Source organism: Heterocephalus glaber, unplaced genomic scaffold (assembly GCF_053883595.1).
Source record: "Heterocephalus glaber isolate CG9 unplaced genomic scaffold, H.glaber_assembly_v1.0 deba00001744, whole genome shotgun sequence".
NCBI classification, from domain to species: Eukaryota; Metazoa; Chordata; class Mammalia; order Rodentia; family Bathyergidae; genus Heterocephalus; species Heterocephalus glaber.
Window position 1 is genome coordinate 354422 of NW_028258450.1, and position 25643 is coordinate 380064.

At 50.3% G+C, this 25643-nt stretch overlaps 2 protein-coding genes across 10 annotated transcripts in view; both read left to right on the forward strand.

Moving 5' to 3' along the window:
* Hnrnpul1 (heterogeneous nuclear ribonucleoprotein U like 1) overlaps window positions 1-8043 on the forward strand; it is a 36627-nt gene extending 28584 nt beyond the window's left edge. For all 8 annotated transcript variants that reach the window (XM_004872986.4, XM_021250852.2, XM_004872985.4 and 5 more), the window contains exons 11-15: window positions 1611-1779; window positions 2519-2800; window positions 3942-4231; window positions 6005-6196; window positions 6842-8043. In XM_004872986.4, the coding sequence (XP_004873043.2) occupies window positions 1611-1779; window positions 2519-2800; window positions 3942-4231; window positions 6005-6196; window positions 6842-6958 (1050 nt within the window). In that variant the 3' untranslated portion in view covers window positions 6959-8043. The remainder of the gene's footprint in view (window positions 1-1610; window positions 1780-2518; window positions 2801-3941; window positions 4232-6004; window positions 6197-6841) is intronic.
* Window positions 8044-10510: 2467 nt separating this feature from the next.
* Ccdc97 (coiled-coil domain containing 97) lies at window positions 10511-21253 on the forward strand. 2 transcript variants are annotated; one of them, XM_004872992.4, is made up of 5 exons: window positions 10511-10677; window positions 14336-14791; window positions 16762-17040; window positions 17566-17695; window positions 19070-21253. In XM_004872992.4, the coding sequence occupies exons 1-5, from the start codon at window positions 10629-10631 to the stop codon at window positions 19188-19190; spliced, it is 1035 nt and encodes a 344-aa protein (XP_004873049.1). In that variant the 5' UTR covers window positions 10511-10628; the 3' UTR covers window positions 19191-21253. The 2 variants fall into 2 exon arrangements, with proteins under 2 accessions (XP_004873049.1, XP_004873047.1); XM_004872990.4 differs by having other exon boundaries at window positions 10530-10710.
* The last annotated feature ends 4390 nt before the right edge of the window (window positions 21254-25643 follow it).

Genomic DNA, 25643 nt, shown 5'->3' on the forward strand with positions numbered 1-25643 from the left:
CTGCAAGTCAGATCCCAGGATGAAACAGAGGTTTTTACTCATATGAACTCACTCAGTCTTCACTGTGACCGTAAAACATACACTTTTCTCTTTCCAGGGCTTGACACTCAGTAAATACCTAGTAAATTGATTTTACAGAGAAACCATCTCAGGCTATAAATGGAAGTCATGAGCCCAAGGCCACATGGGTGTGACAAACCCAAATCACATTAGAACCAAGCTCTGGCAGACTGTATATAGCTAGGGTATATACATTATATAGACTATAAATATATATGTATATAGACTATATATAGCTAGGGTCTTTCTACCCTGCTGGGTTGTGTCCTAAGAATGCATTTTTTGTTATTGATTCATTTGTGCCCCTTTATAGACTGTCATTCCCCTCTGTAGCTTCTCCCTGTCAGAGCCACTAAAGTTATTTAGATGCAGTTAAAAACTTGCCCCTCACTCTTAAAAACTTGCCCCTCACTCTGAGCTTGAAGAGGGAGGATACACGTAGAGGTACTTGTTCTCTTCTCCAGAGATTCAGGCTCAAGAAGTCTTAACTGGGGTTTGAGCTGCTCACTTTTTCAGTAGTATCCAAGTAATATAAATGCACAGGCTGGGTCCATGAAGCCCTGCGATCCAGCAGACATGAACAGCAGTCCCAAAGAACCTTGGCACATTGCAGGTATTTGGTCAATGGAAATTGTTTTTATTGCCCAATTGCATACACATTTTGTAGGATAGCTTTCCATGCCAGCACCCACCTAGGAGATACTGCTTGCCTTGGAGAGGAAGGGAAACCACAGGAGTACTAACTTGCACTTGCCAATAGCACATCCACCCTGGCAAGAAGTTTATGGCTAAAATGATGTTTCAGAAGAACCAAGGAGATAGAACAGCTACATTGTTGTTGAAAACATAACACAGAGCTGTCCAAAGGGGCTGGTTAATTTGCCTGTCCATTGTATAGATATTGTAACACTGCACAAAAGAATTTTAGAAAAAAAGCTTCAGAGATTCAGTACCAGTTATAGCCAAGAAATAGGGCTAGCACTAGGCAAGTAGAAATTCTTGCTCTAAATTTTGTTTTTTTGGTACCAGGGATCGAACTCGGGTCCTTGCGCTTGCAAGGCAGGCGGCGGAACCACTGAGCTAAATCCCCAGCCCTGAAATTTTGTATCTTATACTGTGAATGTTTTACCCTAAGTGTCTGTTACTTCTAAAATAGGGAAAAGGTGTTGGGGATTTAGCTCTATGGTAGAACACTTGCTATGAGGCTCTTGGGTCTGGTCTCAGCACCAAAAAATTAAACTTGTAAACAAGGCAACTAAAATAGGGAAAAGAAGTTGTAAAGTGCAATACCAAGAACTAATTGGATTAAAGAGCAAAGCCCAGCCATAAGGAATCCCTTGCCCTGTATCTGTCAGCAGCCATTTTTCCTAAGTTACTTCATTTGCCAGGGCAGATAAAAGAATCATAAAAGTAAGGCAGAGCACTTTCCGGAGTCCCTCTGCTTAGGAGGAACCACTAGTATGCTTTTCCCATCCCCAGCCTACATAATACCCCTCAAAAGAAAAACAGCTCTTAATGTACCATCTCTTGCCTCTGTTACCTACCCCTAGACAAATGTTTATGGGTCAGCCCAGAGACGAAAAATGAGACCATTTGAAGGCTTCCAGCGCAAAGCTATTGTAATTTGTCCCACTGACGAGGACCTAAAAGACCGGACAATAAAGCGAACCGATGAAGAAGGGAAGGATGTCCCAGATCACGCGGTCTTAGAAATGAAAGGTAGGAAATGAGTGGCTCCCAGAGGGCTATCTCAACAGGGTCCTTAAGAGAAAGGGGTCTTTACTCATTGTGTCCCTACCAGATTCCTGATTATTCCTTTTATGTGATCTTGCTCTCTCTTTCTTTGCTTCTGCTTGGTGCCTTTCCTGTCTCCTAAAGCTGAGAGTGGCCAAGTTTCTTGTCTGTCTCTGTGGTAGGGTGTTTGTTTGTTTGTCTTTTTTTTTTTTTTTTTTGGTACCAGGGATCGAACTCAGGACCTTGGGCTTGCGAGGCAGGTGGTGGAACCACTGAGCTAAATCCCCGGCCCTGTGGTAAGGGTTTTCAGACTGGGTGGGGTGAAAGAGAGTGGAGGAATCTAAGCTGAAAGTCCTATATCATCACCTGCCTCTAGTACCCACTCACTGAGCTGATTGTGGGCAAGCCTGTTTGCTCTTCTGTGAAAGTAGGGATGTGGTTTCACCTACCTGCCCTGCTACCTGGGATGAGGGTCCAGGGAGCTAAACACTGTGCTTAGGTGGGGCTTAGCCATGTCTTCAGGAAAGGGTCTTCGTTAGCCCCTGACAGTTGTCAGAGAAGCTGAGTCATTGGGACCTTGTCTTACCTCTTTCATTCACTACTCTATTTATAACATCTAAGATAGATGCCCTCTATCTTCTCCCTCTGGCAGGCCAGTGTTCTGGGAGTAGAAGAGACCAGACCTCAGAAGATACTGACTTCTCCCTTCTTCCCTTCCTCCTAGCCAACTTCACATTGCCTGATGTAGGGGACTTCCTAGATGAGGTTCTGTTCATTGAGCTCCAGCGGGAAGAAGCAGACAAGCTGGTGAGGCAGTACAATGAAGAAGGCCGCAAGGCTGGGCCACCCCCTGAAAAGCGCTTTGACAACCGAGGAGGTGGCTTCCGGGGCCGTGGGGGTGGCGGTGGTTTCCAGCGCTATGACAGCCGAGGTCCCCCTGGAAGCAACCGAGGTGGCTTCCAGAATCGAGGAGGAGGAAGTAGTGGAGGAGGCAACTACCGAGGAGGTGAGACATGTCACACAGCTCTTCCCTGGGCTGGGTTTGAGCTTCGAGTACTGTTCATTCAGCACTGAAGCTTACTGAGCTACAGCTGTGGGCTGAGCTCTGGTAGAGAACTAGGCACTTTCAGCCTCTGGGACTTCAAGGATGCTGTCCCTCTACCCCATTCCCCTGGCCTTGGTACTGAAGCCCTTTGTCCATTTGCATGTCACAGTGCAGTCTATTTCTGTAGGCCTTCCCTGTCTTGCCATGAGGTCCTTGGGAACAGGACTCTTGGGACCCAGTTCAGGACCTGGCACAGGCAAATGCTAGGACTTTGTTATTTTTTTTTTGGTTTTAAAATGAATGGAGAAACAGCCTTAGAGAAGTAAATGTTCCCAAGATCACCCAGCTAGGTCCAGAGCTGGGATTCAAATTATTTATCCAAAGCTTAAGTTCTTAGTAAGTGCTACTGTCTCTGAAGTAAAGTGTTCATAATTTAATAAACATGTCCTGGGCTCCACTCTTGTTTCAGTCTTGTACTGGATAGTTCTGGGTGCATAGCCTTGACCCAAATAGCTTAATGGGAAAGCTCAGGGATGCTCTGACCTCAGGTGAACCCTAGCTTCCTGTAAGGCAGCAGGGCCAAGGAACAGCCTCCTGAGGTGCTGAAATCTAAGCTGAGAGCCTCAGATACAGTAGGAGTTGGCCAGGGTAGAGTTCCAGGCCCAAGAAACAGCTTCACAAAGGTTTGTGAGTGGGCATCCCACCTGGCCACACTTGAAGAGGACTAGATCTGACCTGTGCATATCTGCCCAGTGCTTAGCATCCTCTTGAATGTCTCTTCCTAGTTTGTTGAACAATTGTTGAGATGGTCAGACACAGTAGAAACTTGGGCAGCCTTGATCCCTGCTTCCCCAGGCTCACAGTCTAGTGGGTGAAACAAACCTGTCAGCAGAAAGTGATGACCTAGAATTGTCAGGGGGAGAGATGGGAGTATACCAGGGGTCTAAAGAAGCCCAGAGGGTGTACTTTATTTGTTCACTTTAACTGAGCTAATGCTCTGAGCCTGACTGCATTGTGGCCAGAGCAGTCATAAGGCAGCCCAGTCCCTGGAGTTTATGTGCTGAGAATGATGGGGCCTCTGGTCTGGATTTCTCCAATGCAGGTTTCAACCGCAGTGGAGGTGGTGGCTACAACCAGAACCGCTGGGGTAACAACAACCGGGATAACAACAACTCCAACAACCGAGGCAGCTACAACCGGGCCCCCCAGCAACAGCCACCACCACAGCAGCCACCACCACCACAACCACCACCACAGCAGCCGCCGCCACCACCCAGCTACAGCCCTGCTCGGAACCTCCCAGGGGCCAGCAGCTACAACAAGAACAGCAACATCCCTGGCTCAGGCGCCAATACCAGCACCCCCACTGTCAGCAGCTACAGCCCTCCACAGGTGAGGGCCTGTGCATATATTTGTATTCAGATGTGCACATGTATGTTCTTAACCCTGAGCAGGTGAGGAGGTGGGTCCGAGGCAGTTACACATAGTTTGGTTCTGCTTGCCCTTCTTTCCCCAAGTAGTGCTCCTGGCTGGACCCTAGAGTTTCCAGATCCCTCTAAACCCAGAAATAAATGGCCCATACCCAAACCTCCTCTTCCACCACCCCCAGGCATAGGTTGTAAGCGTCAGTCATTCAGCACACATTCATGTCTTGGCTGTGTTGCTGGCCTCAGCTGGATGCCCAAGAAAGCACTCAGTTGGAGTCACCTCTCCTCCATGCTGAAAAGAATTTCGTTTCCTTGTCCTCAGGATTGGAGACCAGGGGCCCAAAGTCGTTGAGGACCTCCTTGGCTTCTCTGCCAACAGTTTCACCCCTGAGCAGCTCTGAGCTCCATTTCAGGTCTTGGAAAGTTATTACTAGGGCCGTGGCACACACCCTGCTAACAAGAGCAGTCTCCATTTATTGTGCATCCATTTCCTAAGCACCTTCCATGTGCCTGGCCTGGGAGCAGCTGCTACATTAGTGGTTCCCAGATTCTTGATTTACCCAGAAAATTTCCTAGCATAAAGTTGGACAGACACAACCTCAAACCACCACCCCCATAGTCTCCAAGTTTTGTGACATTGACAGTCACCCCTCCGGGCCTCATTTTTCCTGTAAAGAACTAAATGCATTAGTAGAACTCATTTCTGAGGTTTGTTGTGAGAGTCTGGTGTCACTGTAGCTTCATAATTAAGGCTCTGTGACTAGGAAAATCCTGAGGTCAAGCCTTTTTAACTGTATGGCCTTGACTCAGTGATTTCACCTTCTTAAGCCTCAGGTTCCATCTCTACAATGGAGTTAGTAGAACCTTCCCTATGAGTTGCTGTGTGTTGTAAGTCATTATCCATTGCTGAGAGGTAATACCTGAAACACAGCTTAAAAGGAGGAGAGGTTTGTTTTGGCTCACGGTTACAGTCCAGTCCACTGGCTCCAAGCAGGGCCACATGGCAGAGGAGAGCTGCTCATATCTGCTCCCTTCATGGCAGGTGGGGAAAGCAAAGAATGAAAGCAGGAACAAGGGTGGGAGACAAACACTTGCAGGCCACACACTCAATAACCTGCCCCTTCTGACCAGATCCCCAAATCCAGTCACCTTGAAACACCCCACCTATGAGCACATGACACTGGGAGGGGTGCTGGATATAAACCCTCAGCAGCGTAGAAATTAAATGAGTTTATGGTACATACTGTACATGAAAAGCACTTAGCAAGTTGTCACCGCTGTTTTTTCAACAGATCTTCAGTGACAACTGCCACCATTTATTAAGTGTCCAGTGTTTTGTACACAAAAGCTTTGACTGCAATCAGAATGGGCAATTTGTTGTGATTCTTAAATTACAGAAAATGAAACTGAGGGACTGGATCTGTAGCTCAGTGATAGAGTGCTTGCGTAGCACACTTGGGACCCTGCATTTGAACCCTAGCAGTGCCAAAGTTTTTTGAAAAGAGATTCCATGTGCTTGCTCCCTTGGTGTCTCCACTGGGATAAGACCAGAGTATGACCCAGTGGTTTGCCCTTCATCCTACTTTGTCCTGCCATGTCAGAGCTGACTTACCTCCTTGCCCCAAACAGCCTCCACCAGGGAAATACCTTTGTGGGATAACTGCTTACAAAGGCCCTTACTGCATCCAAGTTGTAAGCTGGCTCTTTGAAGTTGTGATTTTTTTTCTTCATTTTCCAGCCAAGTTACAGCCAGCCACCCTACAACCAGGGAGGTTACAGCCAGGGCTACACAGCCCCACCACCTCCACCTCCACCACCACCTGCCTACAACTACGGGAGCTATGGTGGCTACAACCCAGCCCCCTATACCCCACCACCGCCCCCCACTGCACAGACCTACCCTCAGCCCAGCTATAACCAGTATCAACAGGTAGGTGACAAGGCACTGGTGGGATGGGGAGATTTTCAGGGGCCCTTCTGAGTTTGTGTTTCCAGACTCCAGTCCCTGCTTACCCCTAAAAAGATGGGTAGCCTCCTGGCCTCAAGCTGGCATTTGGATTGATACAGCCTGGCTTGTGCTAATTTTCAAATAACTGCTATCTGGCCAGGGATTTAGCACAAGCGCAAGGTCTTGAGTTCAATCCCCAGTACGGGGTGGGGGGTGGGGTGGAAACTAAACAACTGCTATCTACCTTGTCCGTGGTGCAGTGAGCAGAACAGCGGGGCTGGCAGAGCAGGGCTTCTAAATCCTGCTTCGGCACCATGGCCAGGGGGCTCCAGACCCAAGCCACCATACCTGCTGGGTTTATTTTTTGTTTCAATTTTTGGAATATGATACTTGAAGAGGCACTGGGTTGACAAGCCAAGAGACCTATGCTGCAGTTAGTTCCTAAATGCCCATACATGTGACATCAGTTCAGCCACTTGTCCTTTTGAGGTACCTTAATTTCTTTCTTGTTGGACCCAGGTGTCTACAGTTGTCACCCATCTCTGCCCTAGGCAAGGGTGGGCCAGGGGAGGAATTCAGTGTGGAATGGACAGAGGACAATTTGGTGCTCTTGGTCTCTCTCCACAGTATGCTCAGCAATGGAACCAGTACTATCAGAACCAGGCCCAGTGGCCACCGTACTACGGGAACTACGACTATGGGAGCTACTCCGGCAGCACACAGGGTGGCACAAGCACGCAGTAGCCAGTGTGTCCAAAGCTCCTGGAGGCCCCTGCCGGCTTCCTGCACCAGCGCCTACCTTGGCCTCTCCTCTACACCCACCAGATCCTGTGGTGCTGGGGTTGGGGTCATCCCAGGGTTGCTTCCCTTCAGCCCACTGCCTCCCCTCTGAGGGGCATCTTCCCACACACAGGCCAGGCAATTTTCTCTGGATTTAAACAGGCCACAGCGACCTTTTATTTTGTTTGTCCCTCCCACCTCCTCCTCCTGTTCCTTCTCATCTCCATTTTGACTGAAGAATCCCCCTCCCTTGGTCACATGGTGAGGCCACAGTGTCCAAAGGGAAGGCCTTTTCCTGTTCACTCCTCCCAACCCTGCTCCAGACCCTAATGCAGTTGGTTGTAAATTCTTCCAGAAGCTGTTTTACTGTCTACTTTTCAGGATTTAAAAAAAAAAATCAAAAACTTTTTTTAAAAAAGTTTTAAAAGCAAAATGCAGAGGGAGGAAGCAGTGACATTTTTTTTTTTTGGTAATTATGCTTTTTTTTTTTTTTTTTAAGAACTTGTCTGTTTTTACTGTCGGTCAACCATTGATACTTTGTCAGAATAACCATTTCTTGCTGAGTTCAGGTGACCAAGGAAGAGCCACACCCTCAAAACAACAAAACACACAAAACCACAGAATCATCTTTAACCTAACTTTTTATATGATGTCTCAGTTCCCCGTAACTTTGCACACAAGCTTCTTTGTTCAGTTGAATTGTAACTGCTTTTTGTATTTGGAGAGAGTGTGACTATTGAACTTGAACTTTTATTCCCGGCGTCTTGGTAGTTTCTGGTGGCGTTGAGTGGGTGAGAGGGTGAAAGAAAGGTGGGGGCTCCTTCCCTTCAGAAGACGGAGTTTCCCCCAGTGCACCCTCTCCAGGGCTCTCCCAGGGGCCAGATCTCAAGTTTTTCCTACCATGATCCTCTGATTATTACTTCCCCTTGACCCAAATGTTTTAACAGGATTTTAACAAACTGCACTTACTAAGAAATGTGTTTGCCCTGTTTTGTTTTCTTTCAATAAATGACATGGCACCTCCTTGCAGGAAGGAAGCGGGGTTGAAACCCTGGAGTGTTACTGCAATTGGCCTTTAATTGGGTGGGAGCCTGTGCAAGGGAAAATGATTTACTCATTTGTTAAACAAATGCTTACTGAAGGAGTTGTTGTGCCTGGCCCTGATTTTAGTGCTGAGGGTATCCCTTAACCTCAGGCGGCAGTTTAAAATATACCAGTAGTTGTTTTGGTTTGGTTTTTTAAGACAAAGTCTCACTGTATTCCAGGCTAGCCTCAAACTCAGTGATTCTCCTGCCTCAGCCTCCCTAGTGCTGGAATTCCAGGCATGCCTGGCCTACACTAGTGTTTGTTTGATTTTTTGGTTTTTGTTCAGTTTATTTGGTTTTTTGAGATAGGGTCTCACTATGTAGTTCACGCTGGTCTTGAACTCACTGTGTAGCCCAGACTAGCCTCTAACTTGGAGCCATCCTCCTGTCTCAGCCTCCTGAGTGCTGGATTACAGGCATGCCCCACCATGCCCAGCACAGCACTGTTTTAAAAGTGTCTATCTCAGTCTCAACTCCCTTCACGAATATCTTAGAAAGCACAGGTCTGTCAACAGAGGAACAGATGGTATTGATGGGATAGAAATGGGCTGTTTTATTCAGAGCCAAAGCAGAGCCATCACTGCATATTGCCTGGCTGTGCACCTCAGGCTTGCCCCATGGGCCAGGCTGTTTGCAGTTCCAGGAGCTTCCTTTCTCAGCTCATGTGCATTGGGTCCCTGCGCTTCTCTGCTGACCTTGACAGTGCTGGGGATGCAGCATGACCAAGGTAGTCTTATCCCCAGTTTTCCCCAAGCTCCCGTTCTATAGGGGACATGCACTTTGTCATCTGAAAGTGGCAGCATCAGGCAAGGGATTTAGCTCAGTGGCAACACACCTGCCTGGCAAGTGCAAGGTCCTGAGTTTGATTCCCAGCACTGGGGAGAAAAAAAAAAACATCAATAAAGTGACAGCATAGAGATGGGGGGAGGACAGGAGTGAGCTTTGGGATTGCATCCCCATGGCCTCTTGTCCTCTCAGCAGCTTCATTTCTCAACTCAGGCCCCACTTTCCTCACAGGAGCTCTGAACTTTGTGAAGGGGAGTGGAGGAGGCGGGAGAATCACCCATGAGTTTGAGGCCAGCCTGAGCTACATAGCAAGACCCTGTCTCAGAAAAAGAAAAAATAGGGAAGTTGACGCGAGCTGTGATGTGGAGCATGTGAACATGAGCTAGGGCCAGAGTTAGCTAAAAGGAACCCTGCTCCAGAAGAGAACAGCGAGACCTTCGGTACTCTAGGAAGATACCTTCGGCCCTTTGCCGCAGGTGCATGTGTTGGGTGATAGCGCCCTCTGGTGACCTCCTGGTGTGCCTACCGTTGTACTTATATCTGCGTAGTTTGGCAGACCAGGCCCTCAAAGCCTTCACATCTCTGGATCTCGTAAATAAGTTCTGTTCTCAGCCAGTGTCTGGGTTCTTACACAAGCCTTCTCAGATCTCCAGTCCCTTACCTTGATCCCCTGGCTCAATCCCTGGAGGACAACGGAGCTCAAGCCATTTTAATAAGACTTAGGAGGCCCTGCATGGCCTGGTACCTGGTGATCTCGAAGGCTTTCATCTCTGTGCTCCCTATTTCACATTCAGATCAGTGGTTCTTTCATTTGAAGGCCATAAATCTCTTTTGGAACTTAGAATGCCATGAACTTCTGCTTCGTACATGTACTTAACAGTTTTATCTAAAGATTAGTGAGACTCCGAAGTCCTTCACAGCCCAATCATGGCCTTCAAGCTAGAACCCCTTTCTACTCCCTGACCATTCTGAAGTGCTTGCCACAACCAGAACTATTCCATGCCAGCTATCCTCCCTGAAACCCTAAGGAACTCTGCTCATCCTTCAGATCTCAGCCTAGGCTTCCTTTCCAGAAAATCGTCTCCAGCCCAGTCTGGAGTAAGTAGAACCCCCGATCCCCCAGGTCCATCAGAGGCCTGGCCACCCTGTCGCTGGCGACATGTCTGTCTACTCTTCAAATCAGGACCACAGTTTTTCCTCCAAATGTGCATTACGTCCAGGATGTGCGAACACAAAAGTGGGAAGTTCTATCCTTGATCTCACCACCCATCTCATGCCACCTGAGGACTGATGACAAGAGTTAAGTCTTACTAACTACTACTTGTGGTAAAGAAATGAAGGTGATAGAATTCTAAAAATGAGCAAAACCTTGAGTCTGATAGCTCTGTGTAGTGGAAGGTGGTCACTCGACCATCCATTCTCAATATTAAGCACGTCAGGAGCTAGAGTAATAGCAACGAACAAATAAGCCATGGTTGGGGTCTTCCCTAATTTTCCATCTTCAGATAGGAGAGGCTGAAGTTTCATCTCGGCGTCCTTTGCTTCCTGGCTGTGGAGGGTGGGGCCCAGGAGAGCACGCATGCGCATAGGAAGGTCCGCTTCGAGCCGGAACTTTAGTGCCTGGGCGCAGTGGAGCGAACGACCCCTTGGAGCGTGCGCAGACGGAAGTGGCTATTCAGTGCGCTGGGTCGACGTCGGTGAGCGGGGGTCGACGTCGGTGAGCGGGGCTCACTGAGGCAGTTGACAAGTCAGAGAGATTCAGGATGGAGGCTGTGGCGGCGGCGGCAGCGAAGGCCAAGGAACCCAATGAGGGTGAGATGTTGACCACGCAGACATATCAAGAGGGTAAAGTTGGGGTGTCACCAAGAAATGGCTCCCCTGTGCCGCGAAAGGGGACTCTTCTGGGGGAGGACACCTTCTCTCAGCCTCACCTGTCCGCTCCACCACTTGTCCATTTTGTCCCCTCTCTTACCGCGGTCTGACCTCCATTCCCTCCATTTTCTTCCTTGAAATTAACCTTTTCCCACTTCAACTCTTTCCATAACCTAGGATAACCTGTTTCATAAACCTCTTCCCTGCCCTGGGCCAACACCCTCACAGTCTCAGGCCATCCCGTCATTTCAGGTTACTTCCTTCTCTGTGACAAACTGAGCTTTTCTTTGCGCCAGGCGACCCCTCCTCCTGTCCCATGCAAACTGTTTATCCCAGACTAACAGTTCCTCGTCTCATTCTAACTCCCCTTCCCCCAAAGTCCGCAATCCAGTCTGCCTCAAGTCCTTACTCCATCTCTCTGATCTCCTTTTTCTTTCCCTTGCATCTTCGATGTTTTTCACTTATTCTGATGTCTTCTCATTAATATCTAATTTTTTTTTCTCATTTTCCAATTTGTCCCATTGCTTCAAAGTAATCCTATGTGGGATGAGCTGTGGTTGGGAAGTTGTTTGAAACACCATTGTAGCTGGGCATATGCCAGTAATCCCTTCACTCTGTGAGATGTTAAGACAGAAGGATCACAAGTTTGAGTTTAGCCTGAGGAACTTAAGGCCTTAGCAAGACAGTATAAAAATAAAAAATGAAAAAGGGCTGGGTATGTTGCTCAAGTGCAAAAGGCCTGCGTTCAATCCCCAGTGACACAAAACAAACACCATTAGCTAAAAACTGGTAATTGTTGAAACCGGATGCTGGGTATATGAATGCGGGGAGAGGGGTGTCAGTTTACCATACTTTTGTGTGCCTGAAATTTTTCATAACAAAGTTTTATTGTTTTGTTTTTTACTTCTCACTGCTGGGGATGGAACCCAGGGCTCCATACATGCTAAGCACTGAACTATGCTCCCAGCCTAAATTTTTTTTATTTTCTGAACTAAAGAAAATCTATCCCTTGGCCCTATGCTGACTTCCAGACACCATCTGTCTTCTCCAAAGCATCATGTTCCTCTCCATTTGCTTACCTCCCATCCACTGCAGTCTGGTTTTTTTCTTCAAAATTGCTGTGGTTGGGGTCCCCAGTGACTTATCCCCATTTGCAGTTAAACAGTCACTTCTTACAGTTTTCTTCTTACTAAATTACTTGGAGGACTCAGTGTCATTGACCCCTCCATCCTTCTTGTAAATTTTCCCTTGGTTTTGTGACACCATTCTCTGATTTCCCTCCTGTCTATCAGGTACCTCCTTCTCAGCCTTTGCGTTTGTTTTTTATGGCTGCTACAACAAATTATCATAAACTGGGTGGGCTCAAACATAAACAGGGTGGCCAGAAGTCTGAAATCAGTAGCACTGGAGTGATAGCAGTGTATCCCCAGGCTGCACTACCACACAAGCTCTCCGATGTTCCTTGCCTCTCCAGTCGGATGGGTTCTGGAATTCCTGGCTGGTGGCCTCATCATGCTAGTCTCTACTTCCCCCTTCATACTGCTTTCTGTTCTCTCTGTGTCCGCTCTTCCTCAGCCTTTTTTGTTTTTTTAGGCAAGGTCGTGCTGTGTTACCCAGGCTGGGTTCAAACTTGGAGTCTTAGGATCACAAGTTTGAGACCAGACTAGATAACTTAGCAAGACCATGTCTCAAAATTATTTTTTTAATTCCTCATTATTTATTATTCTTTGAGTGACTTTTTGTTTGTGTTTTTATTTTTGGAGGCAGGGTCTTGCCATGTATCCCAGGCTATTCTCAAACTTGAGGCAATCCTCCTGCCTTAGCCTCCCAAGAGCTGGGATTACAGGCATATGCCACCATGCCCTACTTCTCAACCTCTCTTATGGAACACTTGTGTTGCATTTAGGACATACCTGGATAATTCAGGATACTCTCTCCCATTTTAAGAGCCTTAATTGCATCTGTAGAGATTGTTTTCCCTGCCCCCATTTCCAATAACTGCTACAGGTTCCAGAGATTGAGATGTGGCCTTCCCAGGCGTGACCTCTCCCATCTATTCAGTGCTTTTTCCTAGCCCCTCCTCTCTCATCCCTTACATCCCTCACCTCCTTGCCCTCCCCTACACCCACTTCTCATTTCCCTCTGCTTTAGTTCTTGTCTTGGCTCTGATGACACCCACAACTCTGTCTCTTGCCCAGCACTTCTGTCCTGAGCAGTCTGAAGGCCTGTGACCTAGCGGTCTCTCAGATGCCTCCCCTGGCTCCCTCATACCTTCCATGTCCAAAACCACCCTTTGTATTTTTCCCACACCTTCTCCTTGTTCATGTCTCTATCTCAGGAACAGTTTGATAATCGCCTTAGCCAAAGTCTTGGACTTTATCCTAGATGCCTCCCTCACCTCTCAACCTTCAGCCCCATGGTTTGCCCGGTCAGCTACATGAGCATTTCCGTAATTCTTCCTCTTCAGCCACGCTCCCCCTCCTCCCCAGCCCGACCCTCCCCAGCTCAGTCTTCTCTTATCTCAGTGATTGAAACCATGACACCTGCAGCCATCATCCACCGCCCCCCTCCATGCCAGCCAAGCTCTGAAGGAGTTGTGCCTGCTCTCTGCCTTCACTTACTTCCTGTTTGCTGCATTTTCCCACCATACTTGGAAAACAGCTCTCACCAAGGTTTGCCTAGCACCCACCTTTCCTGTTATCTTTGCCTGTATGATCTTTCATCTTGACTGCTTCTCACATCAAACTGGGTGTTCCTTGAGGGCAAGAGCCAGACTGAATTCTTCCTGTGAATCCTCCACATTGCCTGACTCAGAGCCTTCCATAAATTTAAAGTTGCTGAAGTGTGGTTGAGTGAACATGTGAGTGAGGAAGAGAGGAGAATGAATTAATGAGTGAACAAACTAAGGAATATATTCCTAATTATGTGAGCAAGTGAAAAGACAAAGAATTGAGTAAATCAGTAAGCTAGGCTTCAGAGTCTTTGCACTGGCTCTTCCATCTGCATGGAACTCTTATTTGAGAAATCTCCATTCCTTCCCATCTCAGATCTCTACTCAGATGTCACTTTTTGGCAAAGCCTTCTCTGATTTTTCATTTAAAATTGCAGTCATTCCCCATTCCCTCCTCTTTCCCTACTTATTTTTTTGCATAGCCAGGGAGGTACCTTATGCAATATATATTTTCAGTATTTATGTTGTCTGTTGTGTGTACCCACTAAAATGTTATTCTTGGGCCAGGGATTTAGCTCAGTGGCACTGCACCTGCCTCCCAAGCACAAACAAGGTCCTGAATTCAATCCCCAGTACCAAAAAGCTAAAGAAATAAATAAAAAATAAAAATAAATGTCATTCTTTGGGCCAGGGATTTAGTTCAGTGGCACTGTTCCTGCCTCGCAAGCACAAGGTCCTGAGTTAGAGCCCCACAAAAAAACAAGTCATTCTTTTGCTTACTGTGGTCTCTCTGGGACCTAGAACAGAGCCCAGAATATAGTAGTTGATCAGTAAATATGAACTGAGTGAGTCCCCAGCCCCTTCCTACCCAACTCCTTCCCCTTCCTGTAGTCCCATCCCTCAACTAATAAATCTCCCTTCTTGCAGGCTGCATGGAGCCCAGAACTGGGCATTGGGGGGAGCTGAACCAGATACCAGTTCCATCTAAACCCCAGGACATAGTGAAAGTGATGGAGAGCACACCAGAGGCCCTGGACAGTGACACCCCCAGAACTGAGAATGCGGCAGTTAGTGCCATGCTACATGCTGTGGCTGCCAGCCGCCTGCCTGTGTGCAGCCAGCAGCAAGGTGAGCCTGACCTGACAGAGCAAGAGAAGGTGGCCATCCTGAGCCAGCTGTACCATGAGAAGCCTCTGGTGTTCCTGGAGCGCTTCTGCACAGGCCTCCGGGAGGAGCACCTGGCCTGCTTTGGCCACCTGCGTGGCGACCATCGTGCCGACTTCTACTGTGCTGAAGTGGCTCGGCAGGGCACTGCCCAGCCACGTGCTCTACGCACTCGCCTGAGAAACCGGCGCTATGCTGCCCTGCGTGAGCTCATCCAAGGTGTGAGGGGCTCCTGGGTGTAAGGAGGCAAAGATGGAGTGGGAGGGAAGACTGAGGCAGAGATGGGAAGTTGGGGGGTGAGGGTACAGAGAGGGACTGAGAAACAAGGATACAAGAGCAGAAATGGAACCTCTAAGAAAAGTTATTTTCCATTTTTTGTTTTTGCTGTATTTGAATTGAAGAGACAAGGTCTTGCCACATTGGTTGGGCTCGAACTTGCAATCCGTCTGCCTCAGCCTCCCAGAGTTCTGGGATTATAGGCCTGCACCACCATGCCCAACTGTGAGAAAATTTTTGTGACAAAGAGACAGGGAAACACAGAGACAGAAATGAGAAGTAAAGCAAAAAGAGATGTGGGTACACGTGGTATCTGGAAAAAAGGGGCACACAGTAAGAAGGGGTCATAATTTAGTAAGCAACAGAAGTGGCCCATTTAGAAGTGGACTGAAAACATTTCTATGTTGTGTTCTACAACACTGTGATAATTCATTGTCCCTATGGAACATAAGGTCCTGACCCCACAACATGCACAAAGGCACTAATGGAAACTGAGTGAAATATGTTTATGACTTGGATATGAGAGGCCTTGAGCAAAATGTGAAAACCATGAAGGAAAACATAGATTCTCATTTGACCTGGACATAATTAAAAACATCCATCATGTGACCAAAGACACCAAAACCACAGTTAACAGATAAGAGTGAATGAAGCTGGGGCTGGGGATTTAGCTCAGTCGTTCTGTCGCCTGCCTTGCAGGCTCAAGGTCCCAAGTTCAATCCCCAGTACCAAAAGAAAAAAAAAAAAAAATGAGTGAAGCAGAAAATGGGAGAGATACAAGCTTAGAGAGATTGACACAGAAAGAACAAGACACAGGGACAGGTAGAGGAATAAGAATGAAGAAAGGCAGTGATTAGTGAATGAATGTGGCAGAGCAAGCTGACAAAACTGAGAAAGCAGGGAAAACAAATGGCAGAGACAGGCAGAGAGGGGGACAGCGCAGGAGATGGGGAGAAACTAAGGGACCCAGAGGGAGAGAGGGTTGTCACTGCATTCCTTTCCATAGCACCAAGCCAGGCCCCAACCTTCCTGAGCCAGGAGGAAGGACAGAAACAGAATCTGATAGAAGATTTCAAGATGGGATAGGGTGAGAGGAGGACTGGGGAAGCCAAACAGGACAAGGACAGTCACAGACCACAGTGCTGCAGAAGCCAGGATTCTGGGTGGGTTGTGGGCCCTGGACTCTGAAGACAGGCTAGGGCCTTTGTGTGGGAGGGGCCGGTGGCAGGTTTAACTGTTACCCAGGGGACAGAGCTGCTTCTGCAAAAACAGGCAGCCAGGAAGGACCCAGATGGGTACGCAAGGCCCACCTGAGGGAGAGGCTGCAGAGAGGACCACTGTGGGGAAAGGTCAGAGCTGAGGCCTGGCCTCTCCTGTGCACATGTCCACATAAGATGGTCCAGCTGCCATCAGGCACACACACAGCAGATTCCTCTCCTGACCTTATTGTGTGCATACATATGTCAGATACATATGGATGGATGCACATATGTGTCCAACAGTGCTGGCCTCTCTAGGTGAATACACTAGCAGCCAGACAAGCTCCCCAAACAGGCACACACAACCTGTCTATTGTCTCACATGCCAACTCCCAGAGACACAGGTACCTGTAAGGCAATGTGCTGAGACACAGAAGAACATGTGTTTGTACATGTGACTGTGCGAACACACCGTAGGTAAAGGCTTATAAGTTCTGCCCATGCACACATACTTCGACACATGGATACACAGGCAGACGCAGGCCTGGTTACATGTGTGTGATCAGTGGAGGTGTGAGTGAGCACTCAGGCCCACATGACTTCAGGTGCCTGCACATATTTCCCTCAGTGTCTGAATGCACATGCATGCGCACACACACAGGTATATGCACAGACATGTCCACCCAGGCATGCCCACCCAGCTCTCCTCTGCAGGGGGTGAGTACTTCAGTGATGAGCAGATGCGGTTCCGGGCCCCCCTGCTGTATGAGCAGTATATCGGGCAGTACCTCACCCAGGAGGAGCTCAGCACTCGGACACCGGTCCCTCAGCCCCCCAGACCTGGCTCCCCCAGCAATCCCACCTGCCCACTCTCCGACCTACTGCTCCAGTCCTACCAAGAGCGGGAGCTGCAGCAGCGGCTGCTACAGCAGCAGGAGGAGGAAGAAGCCTGCTTGGAAGAGGAGGAAGAAGAGGAGGACAGTGATGAGGAAGGTGAGAACTAGCAGCAGGGAGGCCCCAGAGTCTGGATGCCCCAACTCCATTCCATGGCACCAGGCCAGGCCCCAGCCTGCCTGCCCTGACCCTCCATCCTGGGATCCCCTCCCATCTCTCCAGCATCCCTACCCTGCACTCTCCAAAAGCCTGGTGCAATATTCATTCCTTCTGCAGAAATGAATGCCTGCCTTCCTTAGCCTTCATATCTCGGTCCTGACCTTGGTATACAATCTCCAGAAATCTGTCATTAGGTATTTCATGTGCATCCCTGGAGGACAGGGACTTGGGCTGTTGCAGTCACTGCTGTGTTCCCTCTGCCACATGGCATGGGGTGGGTCATGGAAGCATCAGCTCTCTGGGGTTGTGGGGGCAGTTATTTCCTTGTTTGTGTTTGTTTGTTGCTGTGCTGGGGATTAAACCCAGGGCCTTGCATATGCTAGGCAAATGCTCTACCACTGAGCTACAAAAGCAGCTCTCTGAACTCATGTCCAAGCCACCCTTCCTTGGTGTCTCCCTCCACAGACCAGGAGTCCAGCAAAGATTCAGAGGCCTGCGTGCCCGACTCAGAGGAGAAGCTGATCCTTCGGGAGGAGTTCACCAGCCGGATGCACCAGCGCTTCCTAGACGGCAAGGATGGAGACTTTGACTACAGGTGCTGCCGTGCTCTGTCTCCCCTTCCCCAGCCCTGGGCCATGTGCAGATCCCATGTACATCCCATGCACGTCCAGAGAGGGAGGGCCTCTGCTGCCAGACAGCCCTGCAACAGTTCCAGGAGATGGCCCCGGGGTCAGACAGCCTGGAGTTTGATATCAATCAAAGAAGAAAGCTGAGTGACCTTAGACTAACCTTGTCCATCTAAGCCCCAGTCCATGTGAGCCTCTGTCCCCTCTGTAAGGAAGGGAATGAACTAGGCTGACATGTAGCTCTCTGTTGATAAAACACTGAAACATTTCCATTGAGCCAGTTGGCAGTGTCCTAGCAGGATGGCTGCTACCCCAAGCCTTCATGTGTGGCCAGGAAGCCCAACCTCTTTCCCAGGCCACCACACCACCTCACACTGCAGGAGTTAATCTCCAGTACGGTGGCTGTCTAGCATGGAGGAGTCTGTGGTGGATGCTTGCCACCACCTTGTCTCTCCCCACTCAAAGTGAAAGTTGTCAGTGTTTCTAGAATGACCTGGGGCAGGGGGTACATGGGCTACCTGCTTTGAAAAAGCATTTTGCCATCAGGATAAGGACACAGCAGTGCAGTATCTGAGTCAAAGATAGGGGCTGAGGATTTAGCCCAGTGGTTCTGCCACCTATCTCACAAGCGCAAGGTCCCAAGTTCGATCACCAGTACCAAAAAAAAATAAAATAATGCGCAATGGCAAGGACCCATGTTTGATCCCTGGTACCAAAAAAAAAAAAATAACAGAGATAAATGGTATTGTCATCTGAGTCAGTCTTGTCTCCTGGTTCCAAACACAGGGCCTGGTAGCATAGGGCACTCCCTGGTTTCAGATCCAGCCCTAGTGACACATAAACTGTGGCCACAAATAGGCCCTTGCTAAGATGGGATTGTGATAACTACTGCCACAGGGCCAGCCTATAGTCAGCACCCAGTGATGATGAGCATCACTGGCCTGTTTTTGGGTCCTCCAGCTATAGAACCATATGTGGAACATCCACAACTGCCACAAAGGAGACCCTGGGTTCTCACAATGTGGTGAACAGCACTCAGGCTGTAGGGCACTTCAGTGAATTGGCACCACTGCCATTCCCAAACCAGGTGCCACAGAGAGAGTGGTGGAGACCCTTGGCGGGTGAGGTGGCCCATACCTGTAATCCCAGCACTTGGGAGGCTGAGGCAGGAGGATCGCCATGAGTTCAAGGCCAGCCTGGGCTACATAGTAAGAACCTGTCTCAAAAAGCAAAACAAAACAAAAAAAGTAGTGCAGACCCATCATTGACCCCAGCCTCCCAGACATGTCCCTCAGCTGGTCATTGACTCAACATGTGGCCCTAATAGCCTCCTCCCCCTGCAGCACAGTGGACAACAACCCCGACTTCGACAACCTCGATATCGTGGCACGGGATGAAGAGGAGAGGTACTTTGATGAAGAGGAACCAGAGGATGCACCCAGCCCAGAGCTGGACAGGGACTGATGGCTGCCACCCCTGTAGCCACCCACCCCCACCCCAACAAGCAGCTGATTACAGGCCAGCTCGATGACTCTTCTCTGGGGGATATCAGGGCTCTGCATGCACACATGTCCCACTAGCCTCCCTGGGTCTCATCAGACAGTACCACTACCTGTTTACAAGGCCTCCCCCCTTTCTCTGTACCTCACTCTGTCACCCACTTCTGTTTTTTTCTTGCTGTCTTTCTGGGTTTCTTTCTCTGTCTCACTGACTCCTTTTCCCTCTTTCCTGGTCTCTGGCTACTATCTCTGCTCCCCAACCACCCCCTGCCCCATCCTGGGCTCTGTCCCCGTAGCAGGTCCAGGATGAATGTGCCCTCCTTGACCAAGGCCAGCCAGTGGGGCCTGTCATGGCTAGAACTGGCCAGTTGAGGTCAGGGTAGCTGTATCTGGGACCCAGCACAGCTCTCCCCTTGCTCACAGCTCTTCCCTTGCTCCAGGCTCTTATGTCTGTGCCACTTTCCTGCACTCAACACCACCATCCTTGTGTTGTGTTCCTATCTCGCCTTCTACCTTGTTCTCCGGGCCAGTTCTTTCTGCCTGTACATTTCCATTCCTCTCCCAGCTGTCTTTGTCCCTCTGTCTGTCTCAGCTTTATCTCTGGGTTTCAGTCTCCCTCCCCATGCCTGGCTGCTGTGGGTAGCAGAACCCTGACTGCTGAGTAATGCAGCCTTACTGCAAGCAAGGGTACCCAGGAGGGCTGGGCAGAGCAGAACTGGGGATCATGGGACCTGCCAGCTTAAGTGTGGGCAGGGGTAGGGGGAGGCTCTCCTCCACCAGCCCCACCTTGAAGACAGTTTTCCCTTCCTTCACTTCCTTTGCCTCCTTCCCTCTCCCTCTCCTGTTTACACTCCCCAAATGTGCACAGGCTGTTATCATGGGTCCTGAGTCATCCCCCACACAGGCTGCCCTAGCATCCCTGCCCCAGCCAGCCACAGGACCCGCCCCACCAAGCCCCCTGCCGCCCCACACTAATGGGAGCCAGATGGCTGCCTGTGACTCAGCCATGGCCTGTGGGAACCCAGGCATCCCACCTTCCCATGCCCCGCACCCAGCCCCTGTTCCCCCAGCAGACACCAAGAAAGACTGGCCGCTCTAAGAAGGGGAGGGCAGGGGGAGCTGCAGGCCAGGGGTTGGCAAGGGGCTCTGGAACCCCTCAGTTCTGTGAGACAGTGGCATCCTGCCCTGACCATCCCTGAAGGACATTCAAAATCCTCTCCTGACTCCAGGCCTGGACTCTGCCCTCAGTCAGCCAGGATCAAAACCAGACATGCAAGTGAAAGCTAAAATGAGACAGAGGGCTGTGCAGCTGGAGGGATTACTACACAGTGAAAGCTTTAGCTGCAGAGTAGTTTGGTCCTGTGCTAGCCCTGAGAGACTTGCCTGACACCATGAGGAAACTTCTATAAAGAGCTCTTCAGCCAGAGGCTATCTGATGGTATAAGAGGCCCAGACCCTCCCAAGGACCTGCTTCCTAAGGCTCCTTGGCCTCAGGAAGAGCTGGAGTGGGAACCAAGTGCTAGAAACCTTTCTGCAAGCCTGCCTGTCCAATGTCAACTGGGCAAAGGTGGAGGGACACAGACTGAGATGGGAGGATTTAAGAGGAAGCAGATACATAGGAGGACAGCTAATGGAACGCCAGACACTGCCCTGGCAGACGGGACCAAGCCATCCTCCTATAAGTCTGGTTGGATTGCTGGGAAAGATGCTTTTGGTACCACTGACTCCATGTCCCAAAGCAGGACACAGCCAGGAGGCTGAAGACAGTCCAGCTGAACTCCAGACCCCAAAAGGTCACACCATGTGGACAGACGAGAACTCTAGTATTGAGGACATTTGCCTCAGGTACTCATGTTTGTGTCCTCAACACTCATGGCAACAGGTATCAGTTATCCGTGATTCCCACTTTTTTTTTGGTACCGGGAATCGAACTCGGACCTTGTGCTTGCACAGCAGGCTAAATCCTCGGCCCCAGTGATTCCCACTTTTGACCAGTCTTTGATTCGATCATTAAATTTGTTTATGATATACTTTTCGATACATAAATTTGGTTATGCAACTTTTTTAAAGAGAGATGAGAGGCACAGCAATTGAGTCAGAATCAGGGTTAGTCAGATGGTCGAGACGGAGTGTCTGCAGCTGAGAGACAGAGGTGGAGCCCGCCACAGGGACAGGGATTAGATGAGGAGACAGGAAGAGAGGCGGAGACAGACGATCAGGCAGGGACTGGAGAGACACACCCCCTGCTCACAGGCTCCACAGCGGTTGCCTCTCCCTATGCTCCCAGTTCTGGGGATGGGGTGGGTGGAGAGGCTGAATCAGGGAGGGAAGGCCCAGCTGAGAGAGCGCCCCTCTGTGGGCATCTGGCCCTCACCCCCATGCCTCCTTTGTCGTGGCCTTGGCAGCGCTCTGCTGGCCGCCACCCCACCCCCCTTGTCCCACACCTCTGTGCATCCTGCCAGAGCTGGAGCTTACGCCCTCCTCCCTCAGCTCCTGTCTCTGCTGAGGTCTCTGCCTATCCCTCACTGTCTTGCTTCTCCCCATTTCCTTTTGTTCCTCTGCCTCTGCGCCATGTTCTCATTCTGTCTCCACCATCTCTACCTATCAGTAAGTACTCCATTTATCTGCCTGCTCCCAAGCCCTCCTCTCTTCCCCTCACTTTCCCTGCACCTCTCCCTGCTCTCCCTACTCTCCCTACTCTCACTCCTCTCACTCTTCTCTCCCTTGTCATTTCTTGCCTCTGAGCTTCTGCCACTGTCTCAATAAACCTGTTTCCCCATCCCACTCTCCCTCCTCCCCTTGCTTCAGCCCTCATTTTCTCCTGTCCTCCCTGCCACCATCTCTGTCTGTCTCCCAGACTAGGGGAAGCCCGTCTGGGACATCCAGCTCAGAGCTCCACTGGTGGCCCCTGGGAGCCCAGAATAAGGGGTCACTGCCTCACCCCCACCAGGGAGGGGACAAGACTGTGGGCCTGTCTGGCCAGAAGGAAATGTCTGTGCTGTGGCCTGGTCACGCCCACCCCCAGGACCTGCTGGGCTGCTGCCGCCCCCAGCCTGGGGCCGAGTAAACACAGCCACTGGCAGCCTGGGGATATTTATACCGAGGCCAGGCGCAGGGCCAGTGCCCACCACAGCCCCTGCCCTGCCCTGCCCGCTGCCACAGCCAGCCCCGAGCCAGCGTGGCACCAGGCAGCAAAGGATACCACAGACACAGCCTCTACTCACTCAGCACAGAAACCAGAAGGCACATGAGGTTCCCTTTCCCTGAAGATACCAGCACACAATGCAGCCCCACACCTACCTCCAGTGCCCTCAAAGACGACCCACATAGTTCTTTACACACTGAAGTCAGCAGGCCACAGGTGGGGACATCAATGCAGACTTCTGCTCGCAGACACCCACACGGGATGAGAACACCGGTCCCTGGGATGGACAGACACAGGCCACACCTAGAAGTACAGCCACATACACAGAGACACTGGGAGAGCCGAAGTGGGCATGGTGGAGACACACCACAGACACGCCATCTGGGAACAAAAGTGCTAAGCACACCGGCAGTGCACACTGATCACAAAATGTAACCCAGTGCTGGGGGTGCAGCTTAGTGCCATAGTGCTTGCCTAGCCTGTGACGCCCTGGTTCAATCCGAGCACCACCCCAGCCCCAAAATAACCCAGAAACAACTCACCCACACACAAACTGTCAACTATCACACATGTGCGCTAAAAACAGCTCATGTGTAAGAAACAAAATACACAACACCTCCTGGAAAACATCTTTCCCACACACACCCATAAACTTGCAGAAAACACTCAAATTTCAAACCAAATTGACACGGAGAAGAACTGTGAAGATGTTGAGAAAAATCCAGACACTCAGCACATCGTGGATATGCGACCCACTGTACATACAGACTCGCCAGTCAAATAGTCCCAGAACCCACAGGAAGTGCCCCGCCTGTCCAGCAGGAACAGCACAGCAGAAAGGCAGCAAGCCACAAACAGCTGAACACGTGCTGGGGACACAGCCTGTGGGTGCCATCCACACTGAGCCGCTGAGTTAGAGACCAACACCCACACTAGAGACAACTACCCTAAAGCTGCAAACACGCCACGAACACCTCAATATGAAATTCACACTAGAAGCAAAACGCGCACTCTGACGTTAGGAGATTTAGGGAGAAGGGGGCTTCCCTGTGCTCCCCCCGCTCCCCAGTAGACCTCTCAGGTCTGTCGGGGAGAGGGGTCAAGAAGCCCTTCGCTGGCCTCCTGTCCGCTTCCTGCCTTGGGGGCTGGACGGGAAGCCGGGGCTCCAGCCGGAACCCAATCTCCCCCCACGACTTCCCCGGACAGCTCTGGCTGCCTGCAGGATGGGGCGGGGCCTCAGAAGGAGTGGGGGCGCCCTAACCTCTGGCCCTGCCCCTGAGGACGGTGAGGGTGAGGCAGACGAGTCTGAACTGAGCCGGGCCACCAGGCGACCCGGGTGCCAGGGTGTCAGGACAGGGGCCGCGCATAGCGCACACTTTGCATTTCCCCGTGCCCCCAGCGGCCACGCCAGCTCAGCAGGGCTGGGACCCCAAGCAGGTGGGCGGGCTGTGTCACTTTAAGGCTAGGCACCCACGCCGTCCCGCCGCCAGCACAGCGACCCCAGTGGGTGTGTCTCGTCTGGGACCCTGGGTGTGACAGTATGTCTGGGTGTGATGGGGTCCTGGCTCTGTGGGATTCCTGAGGCTAAAAGTGGTGGTAGGAGTGATATGTCAGACAGTGGGTATGACGGGCTGGCAGCCTGAAATTGCAACGTGTGTCAAACCTCCGTGTGTGGTTGGGACTGTGACGGGTCACACAATGACCATGACCCCATGGAGGATGTTTGTGTAACTGTGAGTGTGGGGGGGTTCGTTTCCTGATGGGGTTCTAATGCTGTGACGTGTCTATGTGTGACACTGTCTGAATCCGTCTGGTATGTGATGACCATGACCCTAGGGAATATATTTGTGTGACAGCTTTGCTTTTGATGTCTGAAGCTCCACATCTGGGCTGTGATGGGGTGACACTGTGTATGTGCACTGTGACCACTGTCAGGTCCATATATCCTGGGTCCTGCAGGGAGTCTCAGCTCTGAGAGGTCAGTGTGTGTGTGTGCACTCACGTGCACGCGCATATGTGCGTACTTGTCCATGTGCCAAATCCTCATGGAGCTGCAGTGACTACAGTCCATGACAGTGTGCTGTGGTTTGTCTCTGCCCCTTGGGGCCAGGCCTCACAGCAGTGTCTCCACAGGTAAGGCTGGTGACAGTAATGGCATGTCCTTGCAAAATGAGCTCCTCCTCCACCCCACCCCAGCTCATCCCTGTGTGGCACCCAGATCTAGGGAAAGGCTGGAAGGGCCCAGGGCCCCACTCACCTTGCCAGTGCTGTCAACTGTGCTCAGCCCACAGGCAAAGGAAGCTCTACACTCACTGTCCCCCCTTCCAGGACAGTCCCTGGGCAGAGGAGCAAGTCAAGGGACCCTGGGCCTAAGAATAGCAGGGAGAGAAGGGGGAAGTTGAAACCCCAGAGGAGAGGAAACTGAGAGGCCAGAGAACTCGGAAGGAGAGAATCCACAGGCGAGACCACAGTAGATGAGAAGAGACAGATAGCTGACAGAAACTTACCCTGGCCCCAGGGCACGGTCATTTCTTGCCTGGACAACTGCCTCCCTTGGGCCACTCTCACCCTCGTTGTCTGCTCTCAATTAGCAGCCAGAGGGTGAGCCTTTTGAGCTACGTCACCTCATGCCCTCCCGTTCACAACCTCAGAGGACAAGTCCTGGTACAGTCCCACCTCCTGATGTGATCTGGGAAGCTCTAGCATAGGACTTAGAAGTACAGTATGAGGAAGTAGTAAGAAATGGGATGAGTGTGCTCAAAGCAGGGGAAAGTATTTTGAGGTGGATTAATGGTAATGTGTCTTCTACTGTAATAAAAATTTACATTTAAATGTTAAAAAAACAAAAGTACAGTACAGACCCTCAACTCGAGCTGCCTGGGTTCGAACCCCAGCTGCCACTTACTAGCTGTGTGGAATTAACAACTAACCTAACCTCTCTGCCTCAATATCCTCATCTATAAAGTACAGCAGAGGTCAGGAAGCTTTTTCTATATAAGACAGTTAAATCTTTTGACTCTGCATACTGTCTGAACTCTGCTGCGGAAGCAGTAGCATAATATGTAGATGAAGGAGTGTTGTTGTGTTCCAATATCACTTTTTTTTTGGTACCAGAGATCGAACTCAGGACCTTGCACTTTTGAGGCAGGTGGCAGAACCACTGAGCTAAATCCCCTGCCCCCAGTATCACTTTATTTACAAAAAACAGGCAGTGGGTGGCAGCTTGCCAACTCCTGCTTTGCTGGGCTGTGGGGAGAATGCAGTGAGCGAGGG